Below are 26,513 nucleotides of genomic sequence, written 5' to 3' on the forward strand. Positions count from 1 at the left end.
AGAATTTTAAATGGCGTCGAGAGGAAGTTGAAAGTCCCGTCCACAGATAATCGAATTATAACTCTGTTTCTTTATCTACGCAAGTTTCTTCCACAGCACTTTTGACCCACTGAAGCAACCGTAGTGCGGTTTTCTTTTCTAGAACGACGGCACGGCCTCCGGGTCAAAAAGTGTCCACCTCTATGGTTGGTGGACGGACGATGCGATCGGTCAGTTATGTGCAGCGAGTGGCGTTGGAGTTCAACGGGAACCTCTTTCCGCACGCTATCTGCTTAGCAGATGCTGACAACGACACGGTACGTTGATAACCGGAGAGAGACAAGTACCCTTTGCAGGAAGGGGAGCGAGACCATAGACTTATTTTACATAGACTAACACAGCCCTTCGAGTTTCTGGGACTGTGACACTTTTTTTTAAACTCCCAGAAATCCAAAATGTTCGTACATTTGTGATGGGATATAAGCATTTCTCTTCCCTTCTTGCCCAAACAAAAAGCAATGGTAAAAGTGAGAGGCGTGCTCTTTCTAACTCAGCTTTAGCTCGTTGGGATTATGTATGTATTTATGTTAAACATCTGAAAATGCAGCGCATCTGTGTGCAAGTCAATAGAGCAAACGGCAATCCGCACTTAAATTGCATGCTCTCCTAGGCTAGCAGGCGACCTGCGAGAACGATTTGACTTTTAATGCAACTGCAGGGGTGCTTTGTATAGGAGATTTTTAACTGGATTAGCCTCAACCTTATATTTCTTCTCCCTTATATTTCGATAAGGGAGGAGAGCTGACCTTGTGGTAGAAAACATGACTTGTCTCCTTAGCTAAGCAGGGTCCACCCTGGTTGCATATTTATTTATTATTTATTTGATTTGTATACTGCCCTTCCAAAATGGCTCAGGGTGGTTTACAATTAAAACACACCACAAAAGCAGTAAAGAGCTAAAACAAATTAAAAAACAATATAACAATTAACAATTTAAAAACATTTTAAAACAACAATTAAACAATTACAGTGATTAAAAACCCCAAAATTGGGTTTTGAATTTTAAAATAAACCAGAAATTAAAACCCCCACAATTTAGGAAACTGAGAAAGCTTGGGTGAAAAGAAGGGCATATGAATGGGAGACTTAATATGTGAGCACTGTAAGAGATTCCCCTTAGGGGATGGAGCCACTCTGGGAAGAGCATCAGAAGGTTCCAAGTTCCCTTCACGGCATTTCCAAGATAGGGCTGAGAGAGATTCCTGCCTGCAGCCTTGGAGAAGCTGATGCCAGTCTGTGTAGACAATTCTGAGCTAGATGGACCTGTGGTCTGACTCTGTATATGGCAGCTTCCTATGTTCCTATTACTGTCCTAAGATCCTGAAATTTCCCCTGTCCCAGCGACATGAGGATGAGGTTAATGGGCTGCATTTGTATTAGCATGCATGTAGGAAATTTTAGAATGTTTTAAAAACACACATATATGAAACATAGGCAGCTGCCATATACATATAGCTGCCATTGGTCCATCTAGCTCTGTATTGTTCCCACAGACTGGCACTAACTTCTCCAAGGTTGCAGGCAGGAGTCTCTCTCAGCCCTATTTTGGAGATGCCAGGGAGGGAACGTGGCACCTTCTGCATGCAGCTTGCAGATGCTCTTCCCAGAGCAGTCCCACCCCCTTATAGTGCTCAAACATGTAGTCTCCCATTCAAATGCAAACCAGGGTGGTCCCTGCCTAGCAAAGGGAACAATTCAAGTGTGCTACCACCAGAGATATATATATATATATATATATATATATATATATATATATATATGTATATATATATGTATATATGTATATACATACACATTTCCCAGTGTTTATGCATTATGCTGGTGTTCTGGGAAACAATGGGTAGGCTAAGCGGGTTGGAGAGGATCATGAGCATACATGTCCTCCTCCAGTGCTCTGTTCCACCTCCAGTGCTCTGTTCTAAAAAAACCACATGGGGGAGGTGGTTTGTGTGAAGTGCTACTTAGTGCATGGATGAAATACTATTTGGTATTTTGAAGGGTGGTTGTTTGGACACACACACCCCTGCAATTAGTTGGCAGTGGGGCAGAACACCAGATGGGGGAGTCATGCATTTCTCCATGCAAAGGTTGCCAGCCCTCCAGGGTGGACCTCAAATCTCCAGGAATCGGCATCTATCTACAAGCAACCCTGGAGACTTTAATGGTTTGATGGTGTTGTGAAAAATATGGGTGGGGGGAGGGAATCTCCAAGGATAACTTCAGACAGAGTTGGCAACCTTAGCTTGTGCTCTTCCCCTGCACGATTAGAATGCAGCTGCGAACATAATGTCCAAGGTGGCCCTATACCTATACAAGCATGATAAAAGCATTCCAAGTCATACTAGAAACTGGACAGTGTGTCAGGTTAGCCTTTCTGTGGGAATAAGAATTGAGCGACCATGTGTAGGAAGTGTGTTGGGGATATGAACTCTGCCATTTCTGTCTGTCTGTGGTCACATCCAGAGAACTCTTGCAAGGCATGAGGATGGATTTTTGACTGCAAAAGCAGCCCACATGGAAAGGATTAATTATTCCCCCGCAGAACTGCTGCTACAGTCAGATTCACAGTCTTCCCTCCTTGGCTTGCCTCGAAAAAGGAAATCCAAAGCTCCCACACAATAACACTGGACTACACACTATACACAGCAGGATTGTATTTGATACTCTCGGCTTCCTTCAGTAGAAGGAATTGGGGTGCTTTGTAAGGCTGATCAGCCACATCATTAACATTGGCCACATACCCACCTGCAGAATAATAATAGATTGTGTTTGCATTCATGTTTGTATTGGCGTGGCATATTTTTGAACATTTAAAAACTCTTTAGAAAACCATGTTTTTCACATAAAATATATCCAGAGTTAGAGCACGAGCTTCTGTGTTTGCAACCTTTTCTTCAGAGGGCAGCTGATACCCTTTGCCAAGTATACCAAAATTCTGTATTTTGTATTGTATTCTACAAACAGTTTTCAGTTGTTTCCAGGGAGAGGGAGAAATAAGGAACCAGAAAGTTCAATATCAGACCACTGAATTATCAGTCTAGTCCAGGGATTCTCAACGCTGGGTCCTTAGATGTTCTTGGACTTCAGCTCCCATAATCTTCAACCAAAGGCCGCTGGGGATTATGGGAGTTGAAGTCCAATAAAATCTGCGGACCCAGTGTTGAGAATCCCTGGTCTAGTCTATTGCAATTTTATGCTCACATCTTTATATGAGCATTATATATTGGAATAAAAATTAGTGGGACTAAGTCAGTTATGCTTCTGGGCTTGCCTGGCAATGTCTGTTTTCCTCCTTCTTGTGGGCTGAAAGATCTTCAAAAGTCCCAAACCATGACTCATATTCAGCAAGTTTACAATCTTGATAATGATATTGCAGAATCATTGTTCTTAATTTTTAGCCAGGGGCATAGCTAGGGGAGAGGGGCCCGTGTTCACCCCTGTCTCTGGTGGCCCCTCAGAGTGAGGGCAATAATGAAGAAAATAGGGAGGAGTGGAGCTGGGGGCCCCTCAGGAGCTGGGGGCCCCTCAGGAGCTGGGGGCCCTTCAGGAGCTGGGGCCCCCGGGTTCTTTGAACCCATCTGCTCAATTATAGCTACACCTCTGTTATTAACTATGCCTATTTCTGCTTTATTGAGTTGGATTCTGGGTTGCCAGTGTTTCTTTACTGGCCCTGCTCCTGTGGCCTTTAGTAGTAGCCAACCTGACATACAAAACCTTTTCAACGGAGGTAGAATGATGGGAGGGAATCCTCCTTTGCTGTTAAAGGCACCAGAGCGAGGATTAATGGGCATTGTTTCACATACAATTGTCACTAAACAGATGCATTTCCAATTGATTATCCATAGAGTGGGGTTTCCTCTCAGACTATCTGCGATCTCAACTTTATAAAGAATTCCCTAAAACCCCACCCCAACATCCCCCGTATAATACACACATCCCTTCTCAGTCTCTGTTCTTTTCCCTGTTTCTTATTGTCCTTTTCTTTCCCTTGATTTCTCCTTCTGACAGCCATTCTGTTCAATCAATCCTTGTCTCACTCAATTCAGCACATTTTGATGAATCTGATTACTAATAAATTATTTGCTTAGGCTCTGGGAAGGAAACAGACTTTAAGATTGTGGGCAAGTTTTAAACAGGAGAGGAAAACAACATTTTTTTAAAGGTTAGAAATTCCCTAATATTAATATCCATTTCCCTTTTTGTTTTTCTAGCTGAATGAGCTGGTGGTGGGAGACACCAGTGGGAAACTATACATATATAAAAATGACGAAAGCAAGCCTTGGACTGTACGTTCGTGTCAAGGAATGGTTAGTAGAAGCTGACGTTCCTGGTCCTCTAGATTCTCCAGCATCTAGTGGTTGTGATGCAGGTTGTATGGACTGCTTTGTGGGTGATTTTAAAGGGGCCATGTCCAAGAGTGACCCTGGTACCCCTTATGAAAACCACCTTCATCCAGTTCTGGACTTTGGTGCCACACTTGCAGACACGTGTATACTATCCATGTGTGTTTCTGTGCTTATGGTCTAGGGAGGCATCAACAAGATTACATTGGGGTAACCTGGAGGAACAACCAGACTCAAAGGCAAAGCTTTTGAAAATAAAGAAATGTCACATCTGTTACAGTGAATTCTATACATACGCTAATGATGCATTGTGTGAAGAAGTGTTGTATCCTGAATCAATTGCCAATCATTTTCATTAGATGAATTGGGAGAGAAGAACAAATTTGGAGAAATGGGACAGAGCAATCGATAAAGAAACCAGACTGAAATGAGTCTAGAAAATCATTGTCATTTGGGAATACTTGTTGTTGGGCAGCCATCCCTACTCAAGTACCTTGCCCTGTAAACTTTCTGGAAACCTCGCATATTTCAAGGAACTCCAGAGCTATCTTTTCTAAGAGTGCTGCACAGGCTGAAAGGAAAATGAAGCAGACATCATGTAATGCCTACAGGTTGAAACAGAAGAGGCTGGGTGGCTGGGATGTTCCTAATCATTAAATTAAGAGGGAAAGATTCTGGGCAGGATGGAGCACCTCTTCTGAGTGTCTGATCTAATTGTCCTCGCCTCCACAGATTCACTTTTCATTTCCTTTTTTGTTGTACCTTGTGAAATATATCTAAGAGTGGGCAGAGGGTAGTAGAACATCAGTCTAGGAGTGCTAGGTCTCAATTCATGCAGGGCAGTGGTCTGCTCCTGAAAGCCTAGCTAGCTCCTTGCATGAATGGAGAGCAAGGCACAGTCTAGGGCAAAGTGTCCTCTGCAACATGCAAGAGTTCCTTGGCAGATGAGTGGATGTTTAAAATGTTCCTGGAAGGCAGGAAATTCAAGAGCCAGTGGGCTACAGCCATCCCAGTGCAGAGAAGTTTGGTTTAGGATGCAGACAGTGGAACTTGTCTTGATCCAGCATAGCCTTTGGGATACATGTCTTGGGATTCTGAGATTTGTGGGGTTAATGTTCTGTCTTTTCCTTTGTTATTGTAAGTTAAACATTTGGGTTGGGTGTTGTACCTAATCAGTACTCTCCCTCTTTCAGCTCACCTGTGTTGGTGTTGGCGATGTGTGCAATAAAGGACAGGTAAAAGCTCCCTTCTCCCCTTTGGTCTTCTTTCCAGCTTCCGTTTGTGTATGATGGTGACACTGTGTCCTTGCCAGTGTAATAGTTTGGAATAACCTGTAACTCTTTCTCCGGTTCTGGGCAAAGCAGGTCCAGCCACTCAATGGATGGATCTGTCTCTCAATCCTCCTTCAGGCATTATGAACTTGAGTGTGCTGTAGACAGGGGATAGGAATATGCTGGCCAGTCACACCCACTGATGCATTCAGGGTTATAAACTTCACTGAGGAAGTGTCCCTGGGTTTAGTTAGTGCTGAACTCCTCCAGACAAGTCCTGAACTCAGGGAGATCAGAAGAAGCATGTCTAAGGAGCACATCAGTGGTGTGTGTCATGAAGATGTTGGGAATAAGCACTGCAAGCCTATATGCATTTATTAGGCATGAAGCCCCATTGAAATTGGTGGATATTGCATCCAAGTAAACAGGATGAGGCTGAAAATTGCTGGGTTAAAGTCAGTTCTGAATATCTGGGATAGAGAGGGCTGCTAACACTAATAATAACTCTTGGTACATAATTATGTATATTTGCTCCTTACCCATTTATATACAGCCAATGCTCCTAGTTTAAAGACTTCTTCAGTTGTATACCATTCATGCTTGTATAAGAATTCCCAGAGAAAAACAACCATAGAAAGAAGATATATGTGCATCTCCAAAACCTGTTATTCTTTCAGCCTAGGCAAACGTTGCTTAGCAAAGGGGGAAATTCATGTGCACTACTCTACGGCTGGCTTAATTACTAAATCACTGCATTTAGTAAAGTAGAAAGTTGGGAAAATATGTTGCTGTATAAAGGAAGTGTCTAGATTAATTGTACACATAAGAAGTTTTCTGCCTAGGGGAGCATTCAAATCGGATGTGTACCTTCACAGTCCAAGGAAGGTTGCCTCATGTAATCTGTGTGTCTGTATTGGCACTGAGTTTGGCTTGGACTGTTGGCATATTTATTTGTTAAGAATTGAATATACCACTTGCAATAGCTTTCAAAGTACTTTACAAAATTTTATCTTTCAGGCTTGTACTCTGGATCTTAAGATACACACTCCTTCACTGCTTGAAAGCCAAGCACAACTTTGATTTAAACACAACTTGCAATAAACACATGCTTGGTCAATGACAAGCTATAAAAAGATTGCATGCCTATGTACTATTGAATGGGTTGTGGAACAGCTGCCACTAAAACCTGTAGCTGGATTCTCCCCTCCCCCCCCCGCACACCCCAGTGAGAGAAGCCCAAGTCTTTTACACAGTGCACAGGCCTTAAAACTGTTGATCCTGTAGCCTTTCCAGATTGTTGTCTCTTGCCTTTGTGGCCTTGCTCTCCTCTCTGCTTTACTGACCTAGAAATGTCTCTGTCAGAATTTGGTTGTTGCAGTGAGTGCTGAAGGTTGGTTTCATCTCTTTGACCTCACGGCATCCTCCAAGCACCTGGATTCCTCCAGCCACCATGAACTCTCAACAGCAGATGACCAAAAGCTGGGGTTTAAGCAGCACATTCCTGCCAACACCAAGGTTATGCTGATCAATGACATTGGTGAGCAAGGACACACACACGCTGAACAGTAGGGGCTTCACAGTAGGGATGTGCACGAACCTGTCCGGAGGCCCTTTTATTGGCCTCCGAACAGGTTTGAATGACTGGCGGTTCATCTGGTCTGAAGGCAGGGTGGGTGGGTTTAACCTTAAGGGTGAGGGAGGGTTTTCTTACCCATCCTGCCATGTGTCCCCCACTGCTGCTGCACTTTAAAAGGGTCCAGCGGGGCAGCAGTGTACCTCCCTGCCGCCCTGTTCCCTCATCAGACTGGAAGTGACAGGAAGTACCCCATGTGCACATCGGGCACGTGCACGTCTCGCGTGCGATGTGCATGCACTCGCACCAATGTGCGTATGCACGCGGGCGTACTTCCAGTCCAATGAGGGAATGGGGCCCTCACACTGCTGCCCCGCCAGACCCTTTTAAAGTGCAGAGCCAGCAGGGGAAACGCGGCGGAAGGGGTAAGAGCACCCTTCCCCGCCCTTAAGGGTATCCCCCCCACCTTCGAACCAGCCTCCACTGGTTCCGTGCACATCCCTACTTCACAGGGGACAGGAGTGAGTGGAAAGTGTAACAGGCCTATGGGGAAGAAGAAAGAACCTCTCTTTCCTTCTGAAGCCTGAGTGTTCCTCTAAGACCTGAGGGGGGAGATATGCAAGGCCAATTTTAGCTGATGATTCATCTGTCTTTTTATTACTCCATTATTATATTTGCATATTAACAGGATCTCAATATAGAAGTATTTTTTTCAGAGAGTGAAGGAAGTTGTAAGGTAACTTACAATTTAATAAACAAAAGCAACCACCTGTTTGAAGCAAAATGCATCTTTAATACCGTATTTTCTTTCATTCTGTGTTATTGTAGAGAACCAGAATGAAGTTAGCCTCAAAAAATAATCAAGTGTCCTAAGGTCTTAGTTGCACAAGTTAAAGGCCAGGTTCACACATAATGCAAAACCTACTCGCAAAGTTGGTAACCAACTTGTCCGTGGCTGTCTGAACTCACACCAAGGTAGGATCCTGAGGTTCACTTGGGATCTCAAACCTAGATGTGAACCCAGGTTTTGAAGTTGGCTTGCCACACTAAGTTCTGCTCCTACTGAGTTGTGTGTGTTATGTCTGAACCCATACTCTTCTTGGACATCTGGTTTTTGAGGTGATCCAGCCCCACTTTTGCAATTGGGACTGGCTGCAAGGCAGATGGTGTTGTGAAGGCTTGCCAGTCGAACGGTAGCGCAAGTCATCCAGGGACTTGCTGGAAGCCCAGGCAGGGGGCATACCTCTGACTCAACTTGGCTACTTTCAGCAAACCGAGAGATGTGATCTAGAGTACCAACTTCAGCTTCCCTCCATATTTCAGGCTGGGGGAACCTCAGGTTCCACATGTGAACTTGGCCAAAATGATCAGTTAAAATGTTAGTTAGTTATTCTACTGATTTAAATCTTGCAGGGTTATTCTGCGCATTTGTGTCATTTTCATTCTGAGCAATCCAGTTGAGCTTCTTTTTGTTATGGAAAATTTCCTTGGCATTTCCCCATTGTTAGTTCTCACACTCGCTCACTTACTCACTCTCTGGGACTATGATACGGTGGCAGCCTCCCAGTCTACAAGGCTTAGTCTATCTTGTTCTCCCTGCAGATGGAGATGGGAAGAGCGAGCTGGTGGTGGGTTACACAGACCGTGTGGTGCGAGCCTTTCGCTGGGAGGACTCATCTGAAAGTTCAGAAAATATCTCCGGGCAGTTGGTGTTGCTCAAGAAATGGCTCCTGGAGGGGCAGGTAGGAAGTGTTGTATGTGGACACATGTAGCAGAATGCACTTCAGAAGCAAGGACCTTGGGGAAACAAGTGGAAGGAGGAGCCAAATGTAGGAAGCATCTGAACATCTCCTTAGTTCAGGGCTCCATAGCTGCTGCCTCCTAAACTCCAGATTTGATTGCAAAGTGCCAGATTTTAAATACACTACTCCAGTCCTTTGTGAATCCGAGTGTCTAACTGATCCAGAACCGCCCCCCCCGCACCTATCTATAAGGCAACCCCAGTTAAATGATCAAGCTAAATTCTTGAAACTAAGGAATTATGCTATCCGTCAGAACTTGTGCTAATTTGCTGTGGTACTTGGCACATGCTGGTAGATAGATGGTATGGGACAATTGTCTGAGCAGAGAAGGCTTTGTGTGGCGAAAAGAGGGAAGGTAATTGGGACATAAATATGTAGTTGGAGATTAGTGGGGGAGGGGTTGACAAAAGGCTGTGCTGCTTTCAGTCTGCCTTCAATTGGCAGTAAGTGTTGAGTCCTCTGACCATAGAGCATTTGGACAGGAATTCTTTAAAAAAAGAGAGAGAGAGCCCAAATCTGTTGGGATCTCTCTGATTGCAGAACAACTGAGCACTACCTTGATCTCTATAGCTACAAGGTGCTTTCCAGGGGAACTGGTCAGCAGTGTTAGGAAGATTAATACAGTCAGAGGGCCAAAGACTAAGCAGCAGGAGTGCTGTCCAAGAGGTAGCTACAGCCAGAATTTGGTTCAAAGACCTGCTGCTCCAGAGGTTTCCAGACTGGAAAGGAAAGGTTGTGCCGTCGAGTCGGTGTTGGCTCCTGGCGACCACAGAGCCCTGTGATTGACTTTGGTAGAATACAGGAGGGGTTTACCATTGCCATCTCCTGTGCCGTATGAAATGATGCCTTTCAGCACCTTCCTGTATCGCTGCTGCCCGATGTAGGAGTTTCCCGTATTCTGGGAAACACACCAGCAGGGATTCAAACCAACAGCCTCCTGCTCTCTAGGCAGGTTGCTTCCACTGAGACTTTTTGTAGTCAGCCTGGCTGCTCTACCTTACCTTTCCTGGTTCTTAACTGTATTTGTGGTCAGGATGCCTCGTGATATCAGGCAAGTGTTGTACCTTTTGGGTTCAAGCTTTCATTTGGATTCACTGCAATCTCCATTCTTGAGATCCTGGTCATGATGGGGGCATTTTCCAAAGCTGGGGGTGTAAATCCAGTTGTGGGCATGTTAAGTCTCCCAGTTCTGCAGGTCCCCTGGATGGGGTCTCCCCCTGGGGTCTGGTCTTGGGGGATCCCTCGGGGTGCCCTGTTGCTGGCTGGTTCTGATTCATGCTGGGGCTCATAGTGGAGCCACCTTCTGAGGAGAAGTCTTTTATGGGCCCAGCTGTGGGAATTCCCTGCAAGAAACTTAAAATATATTTTAGGATTTGGCCTATGTGTTTTGGGACACCTAATCTGTAGTCTGTTCACTCCAGGCCTGTTCTCTCTTGATCTGTTTTGGATCTTCCTGGAAAGCACATGTTGAATTCTAGCCACACTCCTACTGAAGGCAAATAATGCTTTCATTTTAACTGACTGACTGGGTGTCTCTCTCTGGGCTAGAACAGGTGGACAGCCTGTCTGTGAATCCAGGCTCTGGTTCTGCTCCTGAGATGATGGTGTCTCAGCCTGGATGTGGTTATGCAATCCTACTGTGTACCTGGAAACCAGAGCAGGAGCCTCTGGCAGAGGGGACGGAGAGCTCTGCAACTGGCAGGTAAGATTCCCAGAATCCAGTGAGGTAGATGGATACAGTCTAGTAACCTCCATTTGTTGTGGATACCATGGAGCCACAGGAGCAGCTCTATAGTTAAGTTGGCTTTTGTTCTTCAGTGTCCTACTACTAAAGCCTTCAAATTGTAGTCACCATAAAATCAATGCCATTTGCCCCATCAGTTAAACATTTGGCATGGTGAGCACCAGTCTGCTTGGTGAGGAATATAATCTGGCCAAGACTCTTAAATATGTACACTGAGGTCTGAGATACATTTCCCCCACATAATGCATACATTTAATGTGGGCTTTTAGTGATTCAGGTAATGTCAAAAAATGAAGTATGTTGCAAGGGTCTCCATTCTACTGCTTTGGTGAAAATCTATTGTATATTTCTAAAGATGAAGGCATTTTCACCTCTCCAGCAAGCTCACAGGGCACGGAAGAGAAGTGGAGTATTCTTTTCAAAACCTTTTGTGCAAACAGGGCAAGGTATGAAACAGCAAAAGATTCGTATTGCTCCTTTTCTTATCCAAGCCTCTGCACAACTGAGAAAAATCCGTATCTTTCCCTTCCCTTGAGCTCTCTGTGCTTGTCAAAGGGCTTGAGAGAGAGAGGCTGACTCATCTCTCACCTGTGCAGAAGTCTGGAGAAGGAAGAAACTGCAGGGATTTCTCTCACTCTTTCTTATCCTCTCCAAACCTCAATGCAAGTGAGATACTTTTTCTCTCCTTCCGACCCTCTGAGAAGTTCAGTGGGCTTGGAAGAGAGATCATTTTCTCTTGCACTGTAGTTTGGAGAAGAAAAGAGACTGCTGTTTCTTTGTGCTGCAGTCTGGACAAAGAAAGAGAGTCTTTCAGGGCTTACTGGGAGTCCACCTCTCCAGAGGGTGAGTAGGAACTGTGGATGCCCGTCTTCCTCTTGTTCCCATTTTATGTTGTGCCACAAGCCCACGTTCCAATATTCTGGCCCACCACAATAATTTCTAAGGTCTGAAACCAACCAGGGTCTGAAATAAACAACATTGCTGCTGTCAGCTACTCTACCGCCTTTTCAGATATTACTTTCTTCCAGGGAAGCCCCAGTTCGAGATGTCATTCTCCACCAGACATCTGGTAGAATTCACAACAAGAATGTTTCCACTCACCTCATTGGCAGCATTGGTAGAGGTAAGTGAGAGAAGTTCTGGACTTGGCAAAAATGAGGAGGTTAATGGAATAGTATGGAGATTACTGCTAGGCTGCACGTGTTAGCCAGATTTATTTTCTTTTATTCAGTGTATATACTGCCCTTCCAAAAGTGGCTCAGGATGGTTTACATTAAAATCAAAAACACATAATAAAACCATCAAACATTTAAACCAGATTGAAATTAAAATTTAATCTAGATATTAAAAGTCAGATTAAAAGGATAGGTTTTTAAGGTTCTCCTGAAGGCTTCCAAGGAAGATAATTATCTTCACGGGGACCGTGTTCCACAACCCAGGGGCAACCACTGAGAAGGCCCAATCCCAGGTCGCCACCCGATGAACCAGTGGCACCCAAAGACCGACCCCTCCTGATGATCTCAATGAGCTGTGGGGATCTTGTAGAGAAAGGTGCTCTCTCGGGTAACCCAGACCTAAGCTATTCAGGGCTTTAAAGGTAATAACCAGCACTTTGCATTTTGCCCGGAAATGCATCGGCAGCCAGTGCAACTGTTTAAGAACAGGCATAATGTGGTCTCTCTGGGATACCCCAGAGACCAATCTGGCTGCTGCGTTTTAGACTAATTGAAGTTTCCGAACTGCATACAAAGGCAGCCCTAATAAAGCACATTCCTTTCTTAGTATCTGGCCCTAAAACGTAAGGACGATTGTGCAGGTTGTCTGGGGCTTCTTGTGCAGTTGCTGTTCCTGTTTTCCTAACCTGCCCCCTTGTAGACACACACTTAATAATAATAATAATAATAAAAAATCTGATTTGTATCCAAATGGCTTCCAAAATGGCTCAGGGCACTTTACAATTAAAACAAAGCACTAAAACAGTGAAGAGTTAAAACAAATTAAAAAAACAATATAACAATTAACAATTAAAAAACATTTTAAAACAACAATTAAACAATTACAGTGATTAAAATCCCGAAATCAGGTTTTAATTTTAAAATAAACCAGATATTAAAACCCCCAAAATTTAGGAAGCTGAGAAAGCTTGGGTGAAAAGATGGGTTTTCAGGTGTTTTTTAAAAATTGCCAGAGATGGGGAGGATCGTATCTCAGCAGGGAACGCGTTCCACAATCTCGGGGCAATGACCAAGAAGGCCCGTCTCTGTGTAGCCACCAAACGAGTTGGCAGTAACTGGAGACGGACCTCCTCAGATGACCTCAATGGGCGGTGGGGCTCATAATGAAGAAGATGCTGTCTTAGATACCCAGGGCCTAAGCCATTTAGGGCTTTGTAAGTTATAACTAGCACTTTGTATTTTGTCTGGGAACCTATTGGCAGCCAGTGTAACTCCATCAGTAAAGGAGTAACATGGTCTCTCTGAGATGCCCCAGAGACCAATCTGGTTGCTGCATTCTGAACCAACTGAAGTTGCCGGACTACGTACAAAGGCAGCCCCACTTGTGCCTCCTTCTTCCCACTCAGGGCCTTTCATGATACAGCCCCATTAGGTTTCTTCGCAGCTTATCCTGCTCTCTCTCCCCATTGAGACAAACCGCATGTTGTATGGTATAAACATCCTGGATTGTAAGAATCACAATAATCCTTTGCACTTATGTAACTTTTAAAAAAATGTTTCAACCACTTCACAGTTATCAGCACTGCAAGTCCACAGAAGTCCACAAAAATGCTTGCTACACCTGTTGGTCAGTCATGGCCTGACCAACAGAAAAAGAGAGCAGATTTTTGTAAAACTTCCGTGCCTGGTCACCAGGGGACAGTTCTTAATGTGCAGCAGACAAACAGGCAAGCGTCTACTTGCTGTATGTCTGACATTTGCAACTGCTCCATAAGGTATTACTTAAGAGGGATCAGTATTATTGCAGAGTATTGTGGTGAGAAGGGGCTGATACTGAGAGCACAGTGACTTCCCTAAGGCCAATCTAGTGGCTTAACTGAAGAGATAAGAACTGCAGCGGGACCTTTCTGCTCTATTGTTCCATCTCTGTGCTGCACTACCTGTACCATTTCAGATTGCAGATGTTCCAGGTTCCAATTTCCACTCAGCCATGAAGCTGAGTGGATGACCCTGATTAAGTCACCACCTCACAGGGTTGCTGTGCGGATAAAATGGCAGGGGGAAGAACCTTGTACACTGCCCTGAGCTCCTTTGAAAGTGGGCAGGGTAGAACTGTAAATAATGATAATAAAGGGCTGTTTTGGAGAGGATGGATCTGAATTTATTTTATTTTATTTATTTATTTTAAAATCTTGCATGTCGGGCAAAGACCCCAAAAATGGTTCAGTCCAGGAATGGTTTCACCATATGATGGGCTGTTGGACCAGACCAGGCTTTAGGTTTTATCGGAGGAGTCTACATTGTTGTCCTAGCCAGCCTCTAATTCCAGGCAAGCCAGGATGCCTTGGCACCAGGCCAACAGCAGTGGTGCACTTTACAAGACAGAGACAGCAAAGTCATTCCGGGTTTGCCTGAGGAACAGCTTTGTGCTGACTCCTCACATGCAGTGAGCTTAATTCCTCCTCTAAATTCCTCAGCAACGACAGGGTAGACACTCCCCAAGAGAGTGACACTCGGGCTCATTTCTCCTGCATCAGGAAGCACACACATGCTGGAACGTTGGAGCGAAGCTCTTTCTGCAAGGCTGTTTCATCTCTGTAGTTCTGCTTGACTGCCTGTGAGCTTTGCTAGATAATTTGCTTCCAAGGAAGGCACTTCTACACATTGCAGTAGCCTGTAGCTTCCACATATTCAAAGCCAACTGTGCTTGACCAGCCTTTCCCCAAAGCCAAACAATGCAGATTATTTTCCATTTACAGCAGAAATTCAGAATTATTTCTGTGTGGAATAAAAAAATCAGTGGGGCTTATCTGGAAACTGATGCGGTGGATGACATCGACTTGGTGCAGCGATTCCCAAACCGTATGCTGTGAGGAACAAATAAATTAGGTCATTAAAGACTCTTATCAGCACAAAGTAACCACCCATAGATGAGGCTGCCCATTGCGTCTCTGGAAGGCCGGAGCTGTGTCTCACTCAGTCAGCTTCCACTGGGGGTAGATCACTCCACCCGAACTCTGCATCAGCAGTCGCTGAATCGTTCATTCATAGGAACATAGGAAGCTGCCTTATACTGAGTCAGGCCACTGGTCCATCTAGCTCAGTGTTGTCTGCACAGACTGGCAGCGGCTTCTCCAAGGCTACAGGCAGGAGTGTCCCTTAATTCAATCTTGGAGATGCATTCAGTACAGATGCAGAGTCACAGCAGAGCAGGCCCTCAGCAGAGGCATGCTCAGGACAGTGATTGATGCAAAAATAACAGGGGAAGATCCTCTGTGAGAAGGCACTTCTTACTGTTACCTTAAAGTTAACTTTGGGGAAGGGGACAAGAATGAAGTTCACCTTCTGTTCTTGGGTTTAAAAAAATAATACCTCATTCATCTGAAGTTTTGGAAATGGTGGTTTAGTGTTAAGTCGTTCGGTTTTAGAGTTAAAGGGAGAACAGAAAAATATAAGTGGAAATCAGAAAACAGAGGAGCTTTCTGCTTTTCCTGCTTGTTGCTCCTCTGCTCTCAGTTCATTGCTATGGGGAACTTTACCTTGCTTGTTTGAAAAATGCTTGGCAATCTCTGGGCCTGGTCCAGCTCCATTTGAATCTTACAAACTTCTTCTGTAGCAAATTTGGAGCCCAGTCAAGAGGTATTACCAACCTACTTAATAGTGGCTTTTCAGTGCACATCAATGAGTCATGTAAACTAAAGCCTTTCCCAAGATTAACAAATTGTCCAAGAGGAGTTTTCTGATTGATGATACCTGTCATTCTGTTTGTGGACGGAAAACCTTTGAGAGGGCGTAATTGTTGCCATTACCTCTCTATTTCAGGGTAGTGCTGCAAAGCTCCCCTCTATTTGATGTCTCAGCAGTACTGCATAGTGGGCTCATGATCAGTGTTTTTAAAAAAACATCTTAAAACACACCTTTTAAAGGAGGCTTTTTAATGCTCCTTATTATTTTTTGTTATATTTGGTCGGTTCTTTAGCTTCTTTAGCTTTTTATAATTTTCAGTTTTAATTTGAACCTAATGATTGTGGCTTTTAATATGACAACTTTTTTCTTTTTCTTTTTTTCTTTTCTTGTTTAATTTAGTTAATTTTATTACTTTTATTGTATCTTGTGTCTATCTTATTGTTGTGAGCTGCCCCAAGCCGTAGTGCACTGGAGGGGCAGAGTATAAATAATAATAATAATAATAATATTTTTAAAAAACAGTGAACAGTGAGCTTTTCACTCTGCCTAAGCTAAAAGGGCAGTATTGCATTCACAAGTGGTCACTTGCATGAGCAAGTGTGGGGCAATGTGTCTCAGATCAAACTAGCAATCTGACTGAATAGGACACCCCCACCCCTTTCTCTTACATAAAGGCCACAGCCCACAAGCAGACTCTGTTTAAAAGAAATAAATCAATCAGGAAGGAATTTCCTCGCCTAGTCAGACAACAGTTTTGTAGCAAATTTAAGCCTCTGTCTCAGAGCAAGTTTACTTGAGGGAAAGAAATGCTGAATCATTCCTGCTGAGCTTTTTGGCTAGGCTTTTCCTAAAACTATTCTGTAATTATCAGTAGGTTCAAAAGGCTGCCACCAAGCACCCTAAAACTTGCAGAGATCCAGACCAGTGGATTGGGTGCTGTAATCCAAGGTCCCTCTGGGCAAATACAAAAAAAGCACCCCTTCCATGTGTAAGCTTACATGGGATGAGAAAACTGTTAGGTGCTGAGCATCTGAGGTCATGTTTGCACCAGAGAACTTCCCCCTTTGCCCCCCACTTTTTCCTGAGTTAAAAACCAACTTGGAGAGGCTTGTAAAAATAAGACTTTAAAAAACGATTTTATTCAAGTACTGCAGACTGCTTCTGTCTGAGCTTTCTCAGCTCTAAATACAGCTGAGAATACTTAATAGGATTACAGATTGTCCTAATGCACACGTAAATGTTTACAGAGACCTTTGCAACACCCTAGGTGTTTGGGGCATAGGCTAGTGTTTCTTATTTCAATTACATTGCAGGTAAACTATAATAAAACAGTATTGGGAATATGCAAAACACATACACCAAAGAAATAGAAATCCTAACGCAAAGTCTGACTAAACAAACTTTTCCTTAGACTAAATTTCCCCTTTTCCTTGAACTCACCAAAACCCATTGAGAATCAAGCCCCTGCAGTTCTATCTTCCAAGAGCTTCAGTCCTTCTCCTGCACCCAGCCTCCATGGCTACATGTCCTGCTCTAACAAAGAGCTGCCTCCTCCTTCCCAACAGCTTTCTAGGTCCCACACACCTGGTGTGCTGATTGGCTGAGTCCTGGAGTTCACCAGCCTGTCATTCAGGATGGGTTCATTTCTGGTTAACTCTTTAGGGGGAAGGGTGGCTGATCACTACAAGTTTGAAACAGTCCTTCTAAGAGTAGCAAAGATACAGTACATTTCCCAACTTGTTATGAATAACAAATTGTCTGGCAAGGACTAAATGCATTCATTAAATGTGGCACATCTGCATAGCTTTACCTTTGCGTCTTGTGGGGCAAAATCCACTCAGAGTGACTCAGTCCAGCTAGCAATGGGTGTCTTTGTTTTGCACAAACATCCTTGCCCTACAGGGAAGGAGAAATCTCCTTGATTGATTCATTTCAAGCCTCCAAGTATGATTTTTAGTGTGTCTGCCCTGGCCCCACCACATGTTTTCAGAGTCATCACAGCACAGAGAGAGTCTTCACATCCTGTAGGAGGGTCTCTTTGGATTACACTATCCAGCAGTCTCTCAGACATGCGAGTTTCAGTCTTTTGCTGCTCGTTTCTTCTTGCTTTCCCCCACCTGTCTACTGGTGAAGAGGCCAACCAACGTGCATGTACGCACCAACAACTCAAGGAAGCATAAGGTATAACTAACATCTTGCCCTTCTAAGCCTCCTCAATTGCTTTTCTCTCTTTGCTCCCTCACTGACACTCTTTAGTACAAGCCTTCAGCCAAGTTCTGGTTTAGAACCTTAGCCAAATCAACTGACTCCCCACTGGGACTTTAGCTAAATTGTTTCTAGCAAGATTCTCAGTTAGAATATTAGCCAAGATTTATTGCATTTGCCTAACCAAACTCTTTTTGCCTTCTGTGTCCCCATTTTATCCTTAATAAAGCTTTAAACTGTATTTCTGCCTCCTCATATTTTCCAATACACCAAGACTTGCTGAAATTAATACCAGAACCAAACTGTTCCCCAAGCCAAACTAACTTCCCGACTTTAAGCCAAAAACACAGTTGGAGTGTCTGGGGCAGTTCTGGTAACGTAATCAAAGACTCTACTAAAATTTAGCCATGAGGCTTTGACTCTGTTGCTTTCCTTATCTGCTTTTGTTTTTGTTGTTTTTGTTCTGTCTCTGCAGGGTGTATTAAGGAGCACAAGAGCTCAGGTCTGTTTGCACTCTGCACTTTGGATGGTAAGCCCTACTGATTTTCAGGGAATAACAGCATCTGAATTTAAGTCAGCTTTTCAGAAGACTATTACAATGGTAGGAAGAGCACAATGGGGACCAATTTTGTTGCACGAATCAAAACATCTTTTCTCAATGGCATTGAAATTGCATCAGATTTCAATTTAAGTTGAAGAGTGTCATGGATTAAGGTCAATATGTCACTGCGACAATATCAAACTCCCCACCTTGCCTGCCCAATTTTGAAAAGCAGGCTGAGACTTTTTAAAAAAATCATATTTTAGCAATTATTTAGTGAAGTTTTATCATGCTGCTTTGCTTTTTCTATTTGTGTTAATTATATTTTCTTACTTTGTAAGCTGCTTTGTGAGACCAGTGACTTGAGATAGAGCAAAAATCTCTTATTAAATAAATAACTTGGAGAGAAGAAAGTGGGGTGAGGCTAAGCTTGCCATTTTCTCTGTTACTCCTGGTCATTGAAAACCAAGCCTGCTCCTTTTTGCATAGCCCTGCCCTGGGTTCTGTTTCTTGATCACACTAGAGTGTGTCAAAAAAAAAAAAAAGGTAGGAAGGATAAGATATGATTATGGAAGCTTGGGTCAAGACACATTGTTTCAAGCTTAACCCTTTCCTCCTCATTCCCCTTCCTATCCCATAGTCATGTGGTCCCATTAAACTCAAACGACACATACAGCACTTATTGACCTGTATGTTAGCAGTGGGAATGGGAAAAGGGGTTCATGTACTTGAGCTTGTTACAATGGATGAAGGAGAGCAGCGGTGAGTTCTCGGCATGCAAACAGAGTTGGCTGGAAATTCAGAATAAAATACGTCATGGGTAATGGAAAATGTTAGGCTGAGAGTGCATTTCCATTCCCGCAGCTCAGTTTAATTAGCAAAGCAAGGATGCCTTTGCTTCAGCTACAGCTTGTGTGTGTATGGTTCCCCCACCTCGAGAGATGAGAAGCTGTCTATTGTTCTGTGAAGCAGTGTGTCCCTTCTTACAGAACCCTTGTGGTCTCTTGCTAGTGGAGAACTAGTCATTCTGCAGGACAATGGGATGCGAGTCTCCTGCCCCCTTGCATAGCATTTCCTGTAGCAGAGAAGTCAGTGGTGATTGTTTTCAAAGTCTGTCGAACCTTCTCTGTCTCCTGTAGGAACCCTGAAGCTCATGGAGGGGGCTGACAAGCTCCTGTGGTCAGTGCAGGTTGACCACCAACTTTTTGCTTTAGAAAAACTGGATATGACTGTGAGTTCCTGTTCTAGCTTACAGCAGTTGATTCAACTGCAGCTTTGCCTGACTAGGCCAGAGATGAACCAGGTCACCTCCCAGAAGAGAGAGGGGGCCCTTGGGATTGTGCTTTCTATTCTCGGCCTTTCAGAGATGAGCCATCATGAGAATAAAGCCTTTGCCTGCCTGTATATTACTGGCTCAGGAACACATTACTGGCATGTCTCCTCCTGTGGAGAGATTGGTCTCCACCATTGTTGCCACCCTCTCTCTCACTGTATTCAGAGAGTAAGGCAGAGAGAAGAGGCAACGCTGCTACGAGGAGAGAGAGTGGGCCACAGAAGCAGCAGTGAGCTCTCTCCCCATGTGGAGAGGGCAGGCAGGGGAGGTGTTTCCGCACCACTTGCCTGGAGAGCTTGTCTTTCTGACTGTAGAGGTCGCAGGTTCTGATATCCTGATGGCTCGTTAAAACAGCTACTTTCTGAACTGTGCTCTGCAGTGATTTATCTATTAAAATTTGCAGCTCCCTTTCCAGAACATTCAGAGCCGGAAGATTCCCACCCAGGCACTTATCAAGTTGAGACCCGCTTAGCTTTAAATTTTTAACCAGAGAATGTGCTCCCTGATCATTTTCTGAGCCTCTGTGGTCTTCAGACAGCAGAAGTACCAGGCTCCCAATGTTGACCCAGGGGGCTTAGTGTTACACTGGTGTCTTGCCCATTTCTTTATCTTCTTTGCTGCTTCTGTAGCCTCTGGGTTGGCTAGTTGTATTTGCAGACATTAGTCTAGCATCTTGTCTCGTTTGCATCAGTCTCCCTTCAGTTGACTTTAGTGACAAGCTGCCACTGTTGGGGCCAGATGAATGCAAGAATGGGTATTGCCTTGCAGGGTGGAGGCATTTCTGTGCCATCACAAAGAATGTCCTGTGTTCATCAGCTGCTTTAAACCTTTCTAGGGAAATGGCCATGAGGAGGTGATTGCTTGTGCTTGACTTTAGTGACAAGCTGCCACTGTTGGGGCCAGATGAATGCAAGAATGGGTATTGCCTTGCAGGGTGGAGGCATTTCTGTGCCATCACAAAGAATGTCCTGTGTTCATCAGCTGCTTTAAACCTTTCTAGGGAAATGGCCATGAGGAGGTGATTGCTTGTGCTTGGGATGGCCAGACTTACATCATAGACCACAATCGGACAGTGGCCAGGTTCCAAGTAGATGAAAATGTGAGCGCCTTCTGTGCAGGTGAGCTACTTACCAGGGTTGCAGGGTAGCCTTGAGTAATAACCAAACTCCATGGCCTTTGTGACAGAAGGCCCTCCTTGCTCATTGGTAGAGTATATGCTTTTATTCAGAAGGTTCCAGGTTCAATCCCTGAGATTTCCACTTTTTAAAAAAAATTCTATTTCTATACCACCCTTCCAAAAATGGCTCCGAGAAATAATAAATAAATAAGATGCATCCCTGTCCCCAAAGGGCTCACAAAGAAACACAAGATAGACACCAGCAACAGTCACTGGAGCTACTGTGCTGGGTGTGAATAGGGCCAGTTATTTTCCCCCTGTTAAATAAAGAGAATCAGCACGTTAAAAGGTGCCTCTTTGCTAAGTTAGCAGGAGTTAACTTAAAGGAGTTCAGCTGGTGTGGATAGGAAAGACCCCTGCCCGAGACCCTGGAGAGCCATTGCCAGCTAGAGTAGATAATGCTCGAACTAGATGGATCAACAGCCTAGCTCACTATTGGGCATCAGTGTTCTCTCTAACAGGGATTCCTAGATGCTGTTGACTATAACTCCCAGCATCCTCAGCTGCAATAGTCTTTGCTTGGGGATTATGGGAGGTGTAGTCAACAACATCTGGGAATTCCTGTTAGAGGAAGCACTGTTAGGCATCTTTCAAAATCTCCAGCTATGCTTTCCTGCTTTTTAGCCTTAATCAGAAGGGCCATTACTCAGTGATAGAGAACATGCTTTGTTTGCATACTATCTGTTTCAGTTCGTGGCATCTCCCTAAAACATGGATCTTGGGTATTAATTGGGAAGACCTTTCTCTCTGGAAGGTGCCTGCCAGTGACAGTAGATGGTATTTGGCTAGAGAGACAAATGATTCAAAATAGTGTAATGTTTCCTATGATAATGGGGAAAGTTTCTCCAGATCCTTTTGTGATAAAAAGGACTGATTGGATACCAAGCCCCAGCCCAGATGAAGCACAGATTCATAATTTGTGCTTCATCTTCATAATTTCAAAACTGTATAATTTTTGCACAGAAAGATCCTTGTAGCACTTTAAAGATGAACAGATTTATTGTAGTGTTTGCCACAATACATCTGTTCTTCAAGGTGTCCCAAGTCCCTGTGGGTGTAACATCTCATTGCTCACTTTCTCTTTTGTCCCAAACTTTGATTTGCAAACACTGAAAAGTGGAAACATGACAGTGTGTTAGTCTGTTGCAGCAAACATGCCACCCTCCTGGAAGGTGGTATTTTTGTTGGTCAGCATTTCATTTGTCTTCTAATGCCCCTGCTTCAGTTGCATTCAGTTGGTGATTTTGAAGGGGGTTGATTATGGTTCTTTTGTGGTGCTTCTAATTTAGTGAACCAATCTGGTTGCTGCAGATGGCATGTTCAGTTGCCATCTGGACATGCCCTTAATTTGTGAGAAGGCCCTTCCGCCTCTGATTATAGGCAAGTTCACATGTGCATGGTCATTGTACAATGATTGCAGCAGCAAATGGTGTTTCACATGCATGAATAAGGAGAGCTGATCTTGTGGTAGCCAAGCAGGGTCCACCCTGGTTGCATATGAATGGGAAACTGCATGTGAGCACTGTAAGATATTCCCCCTCAGGGGATGGAGCCGCTCTGGGAAGAGCATCTAGGTTCCATGTTCCCTCCCTGGCATCTCCAATATAGAGCTGAGGGAGATTCCTGCCTGCAACCTTGGAGAAGCTGCTGCCAATCGTGAAGACAATACTGGGCTAGATGGACCTATGGTCAGACTCAGTATATGGCAGCTTCCTATGTTCCATTACAAAACTTCCATGCCGCCTCAGCGGGACCATGCATTCAGTTAGTTCGCACATTAAGCTGCCAGACATCGTGCACAGTATTCCTAAAAAGTACATGCATGTATGAGCTAATCTTCTTCTGGGAGCACTTGTTTTCATCAAAGCCCTTCCCCAGTCTTCTGCTTCAGTAGAAGGTGTAGGTCTATGCACCTCTGTTCCTAGATGGTTATGGGTTAGTTGGGCGCATTCTTTATTTTCAAGCCCATGTTTTAATTGCTTACCAGTATTTGAGGATTTCAACTCATTAAGCCTGTGTGGTGGGTTGAGAGTGAGCTTCATTATGCAACCCTGATTCTGATTTGCAACTACTAGCTATCCGTTTCCTGAGGAGGAGGGAGGGCGAGGGAGTGAGAGATGATCTATCTGTCTATATGTTTAAAGAATGTCCGCCAACGTTGGTCCTTGAATAATGACTGCTCTCTGCTTTCCTTTGTCTAGGTCTCTATGCCTGCAAAGGAGGCCGCAACAGCCCATGTCTGGTATACGTCAGTTTCAACCAGAAGATCTACATCTATTGGAATGTACAGTTGGAGAGAATGGAATCCACTAATCTGCTAAAGATACTAGAGAACAACTCTGAGTACAGCGATCTTCTGCAGCAGTTGGGTGTGGGTATGTCACAAGCCTTGTATAACTTGATGATGATGATGGAAGAGTGAATTCTAAATAAAACAAAAGAAGGGATTTGCGAAAAGAGTAAAGAAGTATGAGAAGCAAATTTAGAATTCCATTCTGATATTTAAAAAAATTCCGTGATTAGAATATATTCAATAAGTATATTTTGCACATCTAATTGGCAACTTCCTTTCCCCCTGTAAAGTGTGCCATTGAGTCGGTGTTGACTCCTGCCACCCGCAGAACCCTGTGGTTGTCTTTGATAGAATACAGGAGGGGTTTACCATTGCCTCCTCCCATGCAGTGAGAAATGATGCCTTTCAGCATCTTCATATATCGCTGCTGCCCGATATAGGTGTTTCCCATAGTCTGGGAAACATACCAGCGGGGATTCGAACCAGCAACCCCTTGCTCCCTAGGCAAGTTACTTCCCCACTGTGCCTTTAGCTGCATAGTGTTTACAAATGTGAAGTGTTTTGACAACCAGGATAGTAGAATATACTGGGGGAATAGGAAGCAGGGGGGATGGTGTGCGTGTCTGTGGGGGAGGGGAGAGAGAGAGAGAGATGTGCACCATCAGTGCATAAACAAGACACAGATTCCTATCCCAAGGAACTTGCAGTGAGGATGGTATGTATGTGGGGATAATTACTGGCGGGGAGGAGGACCAGAAAGTGATCATGTGCGAGGTGGAATCATAGTTTGGCAGTGCAGGAAGCTGACATCAATAATCTTACAACGGATGTTAGCTGGAGGAAGTCCCCTTTCCACACTGCCACTTCCCAAAGACTCTGATTCCCTTTCATACATGGTCTTTCTGGTCCTCCTCCTGGTCTTTCCCACTCTCACACTCCACTCAGTTTTTGGGAGTACGCAGGGCTTGGCAATCTTAGCTTGACAACCCTCCAACTTTCTTTTGATCATGAGAATATAAGCCGTGTGTGTGTGTAAGTAACATAATTCCATGCATTCATTCATATATATTTATATTTATATTCATGGTTGTTAGGAGTAACAGACCAGATAGTGTGCTGAAATATAAGCACCTTGTTAAGGCTTTCATACTTCTCATTAGTGCTAATGTGTGCACCCTTTTCTTTTTCATAGCCGAAGATAATGTTTGTGCTGTCAAAGATCTGATTCACAAGACCCTGTATTTTCCAGAGGAGCAGCCAAATAGTCCTTCTCAATACAGGCTTCCAGCCAGATCAGACTCCAACTGCCATCCTGTTTCCCAAGAGGCCTAATGAGCAGACACACACACAACTACCAGGCTCTCGATGCTTGTCCTTATTGCATCAAATTCAATCTGCTCCTTCCTTTTGTCCTAGCATATGTTTTAGGCAGTCAGAGGACAAATCAAGCTGCACAGCATATCAAGCCACTGAAGCTCACATTAAAGGGATGGAGCAGCAGTACCGTTGATTCTGAAGTGGTGGCAAATTACTGGTGACAAGGCAAAGTAATGGGAAATGTCTTTTCTTGTAGTTCTCATTACTTGTGTTAATATCTCATTGATCACTGTATCTTTTGTCCCAAACTCCAACTTGTGGTAAATGAAAAGTAGAATGATTAAAAGCAGCTATGTGAATGCCAGAAACTCTAATTCAATGCAAAGAACTGTTCATCCAAAATGGGATAGATCAGCAGACTCCATAGGTGATAATAAATAAGGTCTTTTAGGTTTTTAAACCAGAATTTACACTTCATTGTGTGCCATTAAAGAACTTAGAATTTGTAACCAGAATTAAATATACAAAATATTAATAAAGCAAAGAGATAAGTTTTGGAGTGGGGTATCAAACTTCATATTATCCCATTAAATGTTCAGTAACCAGACACTTGTAAAAACAAGATGGGAATCCCCGTGCTTTGTGAAACATCTCCTGAATTAACCAAATTTCTCTTCCTCTTGCCTATTCACTGTCTCTCTACTCATCATGATCCAGGTTTTCCATTTGTCTTCTCTTTCACTGAGTTTTCTACATCCATATATCCTACTTTAGCTGTGGTTTCAGTTCAGGCAAGAAAGTGATGAACTCCAGAACAGTGGACTGCTGGCCTAGAGTGTCTCCTAGTATTTTCATACACATGGGGGAAAGTGCTAGTGTCATTTGTGAATCTGAATTGAATGTGAATATTTTTCTCCTCCGGTTCAGTACTGGAAAATGTTACACAACTTTCTTCATAATCAAGAGACATCTAGATCAGTGTTTCTCAACATTTTTGGAGTCATGGACCGGTACATTATTTGTGCGCAGTTTCCCAGACCAGCAGTTAGTAAGGGGGTCACCCCCCTTGCCCCCCCCAGCACCCCCCAAAAACCTATTTCGGGCAGCTCTCCGGAGCTCATTTCCAGGCAGCCCTCGCTGCTGGATAATTTTCATTTCAAGGAAGTGAAATAAGCTCAAGAGAGTCCCCACCGGCCCAAAATTGTTTTGGGCGGAGGGATGATTTTTATTAGGGATGCCTTACGAACCGGTACCCAAAACTTTGCGGACCAGCACCGGTCCCCAGCCCGGTTAAGAAACACTGATCTAGATCTTATCACACTTAGCTTTGGAAACTGATGAAATGTGAATGCCTAGAACTAATACAAAAATAATGGGGCTGTTTCTAGGACAGGAAACATTATAACAGTAGTGTTAATCACCGATACATCCCCTACGTTCATCATGAGAGACTTTGCTGTCTACTTGTGGCTCTGTGGAAGTAACTAGGATAGTGATGAGGAGCAGGACCTTTTCAGTAGTAGTCTCTGTGCTGTAGAACTCCTTCCCTAGAGATGCTTACCAGGCCAAATCCCTTATGACTTTCAAAAGGCTTGAAGAGGCCTTCCTTGTTATGTTCATGTAGTGATATTTTAGTATTACAAATTTCTTAGTGTTGTGATTTTATGTTGATTTTAGCTGTATTTCCTTTCCTGGGTTATTGTACATACCATCTGTGACATATTATGTAATAAATAAATGGATGATGAAATTGTAACCTTCTCCCCTGCCCCGGCATAAGTGAAGATTGTCCATGGTATGTGCTGAATAAGTGGAGAGCGTTTTAGTATCCTCCTTCTTCATCTTAAAAAATAACCTGTTAGGAAACTGCCCTTCCATGACCCAATGGCAAATGAAGTAACTACAGGTGAAACTCGAAAAATTAGAATATCGTGCAAAAGTTCATTAATTTCAGTAATGCAAATTAAAAGGTGAAACTGATATATGAGATAGACGCATTACATGCAAAGCGAG

At 43.8% G+C, this 26,513-nt stretch overlaps 1 protein-coding gene and 1 long non-coding RNA gene across 2 annotated transcripts; one reads left to right on the plus strand and one right to left on the minus strand.

Moving 5' to 3' along the window:
- The first annotated feature begins 162 nt into the window (after positions 1 to 162).
- ITFG2 (integrin alpha FG-GAP repeat containing 2) lies at positions 163 to 26,261 on the plus strand. The gene is made up of 12 exons (XM_053257602.1): positions 163 to 296; positions 4,251 to 4,346; positions 5,576 to 5,617; positions 7,016 to 7,190; positions 8,829 to 8,968; positions 10,582 to 10,730; positions 11,801 to 11,895; positions 18,315 to 18,368; positions 19,520 to 19,611; positions 20,714 to 20,831; positions 23,092 to 23,265; positions 24,376 to 26,261. Exons 1-12 carry the CDS (start codon positions 183 to 185, stop codon positions 24,513 to 24,515), a joined length of 1,389 nt encoding a protein of 462 aa, XP_053113577.1. The 5' UTR covers positions 163 to 182; the 3' UTR covers positions 24,516 to 26,261.
- Positions 14,086 to 17,212, minus strand: LOC128328044 (uncharacterized). The gene is made up of 2 exons (XR_008308965.1): positions 17,075 to 17,212; positions 14,086 to 14,814 (listed from the first exon to the last, which is right to left on the minus strand). It is a non-coding gene; the product is annotated as an uncharacterized LOC128328044 (long non-coding RNA).
- Positions 26,262 to 26,513: the final 252 nt, after the last annotated feature.

The sequence above is a fragment of the Hemicordylus capensis genome, chromosome 5 (genome assembly GCF_027244095.1).
Source record: "Hemicordylus capensis ecotype Gifberg chromosome 5, rHemCap1.1.pri, whole genome shotgun sequence".
In the NCBI taxonomy this organism is placed as follows: domain Eukaryota; kingdom Metazoa; phylum Chordata; class Lepidosauria; order Squamata; family Cordylidae; genus Hemicordylus; species Hemicordylus capensis.

Coding starts and splice junctions, on each gene's coding strand:
- ITFG2 (XM_053257602.1), top strand. CDS start 183: ATGGTTGGTGGACGGACGATGCGATCGGTCAGTTATGTGCAGCGAGTG. Junction 7,191..8,828: donor TATGCTGATCAATGACATTG/GTGAGCAAGGAC, acceptor TTCTCCCTGCAG/ATGGAGATGGGAAGAGCGAG. Junction 11,896..18,314: donor CATTGGCAGCATTGGTAGAG/GTAAGTGAGAGA, acceptor CTGTCTCTGCAG/GGTGTATTAAGGAGCACAAG.